The sequence below is a fragment of the Aulonocara stuartgranti genome, assembly GCF_965226115.1.
Source record: "Aulonocara stuartgranti genome assembly, chromosome: 3".
NCBI lineage: Eukaryota > Metazoa > Chordata > Actinopteri > Cichliformes > Cichlidae > Aulonocara > Aulonocara stuartgranti.
The window spans coordinates 54,965,273-54,968,512 of NC_138941.1; the positions used below are offsets into that span (position 1 = coordinate 54,965,273).

At 46.3% G+C, this 3,240-nt stretch overlaps 1 protein-coding gene across 1 annotated transcript; it reads left to right on the plus strand.

Moving 5' to 3' along the window:
- Positions 1 to 306: 306 nt before the first annotated feature.
- Positions 307 to 2,633, plus strand: LOC309699239 (uncharacterized protein). The gene is made up of 2 exons (XM_082522190.1): positions 307 to 1,547; positions 1,614 to 2,633. Exons 1-2 carry the CDS (start codon positions 372 to 374, stop codon positions 2,256 to 2,258), a joined length of 1,821 nt encoding a protein of 606 aa, XP_082378316.1. The 5' UTR covers positions 307 to 371; the 3' UTR covers positions 2,259 to 2,633.
- Positions 2,634 to 3,240: the final 607 nt, after the last annotated feature.

The window sequence follows — 3,240 nt, forward strand, 5'->3', positions numbered from 1 at the left end:
GAGCCACAGATCTGGCCACTCCTAACTATGATGAGGCATTTTATCTGGATGTTTCAGAAACAAAGGGAGTTGTGAATGGTGTGTTGTTTCAGAAAAAAGGGGGAGGTAGGGATGTACTTATGTATGTTAGCATAAGATTAAATTCAACAGAAGCAAGGCATCCCACATGCACACAACACGCAGCAGGAGTAGCAAAGATAATTCAGAAAACAGCACACATAGTGAGGGAACACCCACTGGAAGTGCTTACCACACACAGTGTAGTGGCCTATGTGAACTCACAGGCATTCACAATGACTCCACTGACGCAACAAAGGTTGAGCAAAATTTTAGAGGCGCCAAATTTGATATTCACACATGAAGGAATAAATATGGCAGACCTAATGGGGTCAGGAGAACCACATGACTGTATTAAGAAAGCCCAAGTTGAAGGAAAAATCAGGGAAGACCTGAAGGCAGAGCCCATACTTGGAGCTGAGGATTGGTTCACAGATGGATGCTGCCACAGAGATGAAGAAGGATTGAAAGCGGGCTATGCAGTAGTCTGTAGAGTAGGAACTGAGTTTCAGGTGAAAGAAGCAGGAAAAATTGAGGGACAACAGTCGGCCCAGAGAGCTGAAGTGATAGCCCTAACTCGAGCCCTGAGGCTGGCTAAAAACATGAGAGTGAACATCTACACTGACTCAGCATATGCGTTTGGAGCAGCTCATGTGGAACTGGTTCAGTGGAAGAGAGCCGGGTTCAGAACGGCCACTAATGCACCCATCTGTCACAAAAAGGAAATGGAGGAACTGGAAAAGGCCCTGGAGGACCCAGACGAGGTAAGTATTATAAAATGCAAAGGCCACTCACAAGCAGACAGTATGGTGGCAAGAGGAAATCAGAAAGCTGATGAAGCCGCAAAGGAAGCAGCGGGCTACAAAGGACAGAGACAACTGGTGCAGGTAACCCCAGAAGAGGAGGTTAGCACTAACAGCATGGAAGAAGTTAGACAGGCTCAGGAGGAGACATCCCCAGAGGAAAAGGGGGTGTGGGAAAACAAAGGAGCCTGGCAAGATGGCGGTTTGTGGAGGGGGCCAGATGGGCGTCCCGCTTTAACGGCCAAAATGGCGGAACAGAAGGTGAATGAGGCTCACGGGCTTGGTCACGTGGGAGTGAAACAGATGGAGAGAAATTTGTGCCGATGGTGGCATCCTGATTTGAGAAGGATGATACTGGAAAAGGCCAGAACGTGCCTAATTTGTGGGGCACACAACCCAAAGCCAGCAGTAAAACCTGAAGCTGGTAAGTTTCTCATGCCAGAAAGGCCAGGAGAAGAGGTCGTGATTGATTATACCGACATGATTGATACAGGCCCAGGTGGGGTGAGGTATTTGTTGGTGTGTGTGGATGTTCTGACTGGATGGCCCGAAGCATGGGCGACCAAATGTGAAGACGCGAAAAGCGTGATTAAGTGCTTAATCAATCATTACATTCCAAGGCATGGGTTTCCCAAGAGAATTAGATCAGACAATGGTACTCACTTCAAGAATAAAGATTTGCAAGAGGTAGAGAGGATGTTGGGAGTGCAACATAAGTTCGGGACGGTCTATCATCCTCAATCTCAAGGAAAGGTAGAGAGGATGAACCTAAATTTGAAAAACAAGTTGGCTAAAATCTGTGCGCAGACAGGGCTAAATTGGGTCGCAGCCCTGCCCATTGCTTTGATGACCATAAGATGTTCTGTTAACCAATCCACAGGTTTCACCCCTTATGAGCTGCTGACTGGGAGACAGTTTCCAGCACCCTGGACAGTGGTCCCGGTGGAGCAGCCCAGGACAAGCAACAGGTCTCATGCAGAATATTTTAATGAGTTGAAAGCTCTTGTGTCCAGCTTTACAAAACAGGTCACTTGTGAGAGACCCACGGGGAACGGAGAGGTCCCGGACGCAAAGGCAGTGTGGCTGAAGGTCATTAAGCGAAAGTGGAAGGAGCCCCGCTGGACTGGTCCGTATGAGGTGACCGCCCGGACGGCTACAGCAGTCCAGCTGAAAGGGAAAGGCGACACCTGGTACCACTGGTCGCAGTGTGCACCCGCACACGAGAGCTTGGTGGAGGAAAATTCGTCTTCAAAGAACGCAGGTGTCAAGAAACAGAGGCAGAATAAACCTCTTCACCTGTGCAACGGGCCGACCAGTAGTCCACCTGGAAGGCCGAAGAAAGAAGAGCAGCCTAGGAGGAGATCGCCGCGCCTACAGAAAGGAGTGGTAACAAATTGAGAGTTTGAAAAGGGGTGGTTTAAATAAAAAGAGTAAAAAAAGGGAAAGTGGAAGGGGCTTGTTCTGTCAATTATGTTGTCTCTATCTGTATTGGTGGGTATTTTGGTGACCTGTGGTTGTTGTCTCATTCCTTGTGCCCGAAGGTTGGTAGAGAAAGTGATTGTAAAGGCAGTGGACCCTGGGGCGGTGGCCCCTATGTCCATGATGCCGATGATGGATCTGGAAGTAGTCGAGTGGACTGAGGAGTGAACAACAACCTATGTATCGACCTCTGGTGTGCCAGAGGTCGAAAGGGGGATTGTGGGGATGAACAAAAAGTATTTTACCAGCATAATATAATCTGCAGTATGATCATTGCTTTAACAATGTAACAGATAGCTTTGAGATGGCCTTAAGATGTTTATGATGATATTAACTTTGTATTTCAGGTGCAGTTATAACTATTTTATACATATTGCATATCTGTGCTTATTTGAGTTGATGTTCAGGTTCTTTAAAGGTTTTAAGCCTCACTGACGTGACTGTTCAGGTGATACATGCTGAGGGAAAACTAGAACATAGAAGGAATTGCAATACATGCTTACAAAACACTTATATCAGGTCATTCTTGTATTAAGCTTTTAGTAGGGGTTCTTGATTAAAACATTTATTTAGTAGAAGACATACACATAGTCTCAGTGAGCCTCTGGTCTGGTAAAAGGTCAGAAGTGCGAGAGGTGACATCGAGGCTGAGTGAGGTTGTGACACACACACTTTAAATTAGATTTATTTAGAGGATGTTTGGCTGTAACTGCAAAATTGTCTTGGTAAAAGAGGAACCGTTTCTTGGTGTCTCGGCAAGAAAGAGGAACAAGACAAGAACTGAAAGGTAGACAGGAAGGGCTAGCCATGAAAATAGAAGATGATTTTCTAGGTGAAAAGTCATGATGATGTTGATCTGATCTATGTATAAAATGTATCTGTGACGCATGAAGGGGCGTCA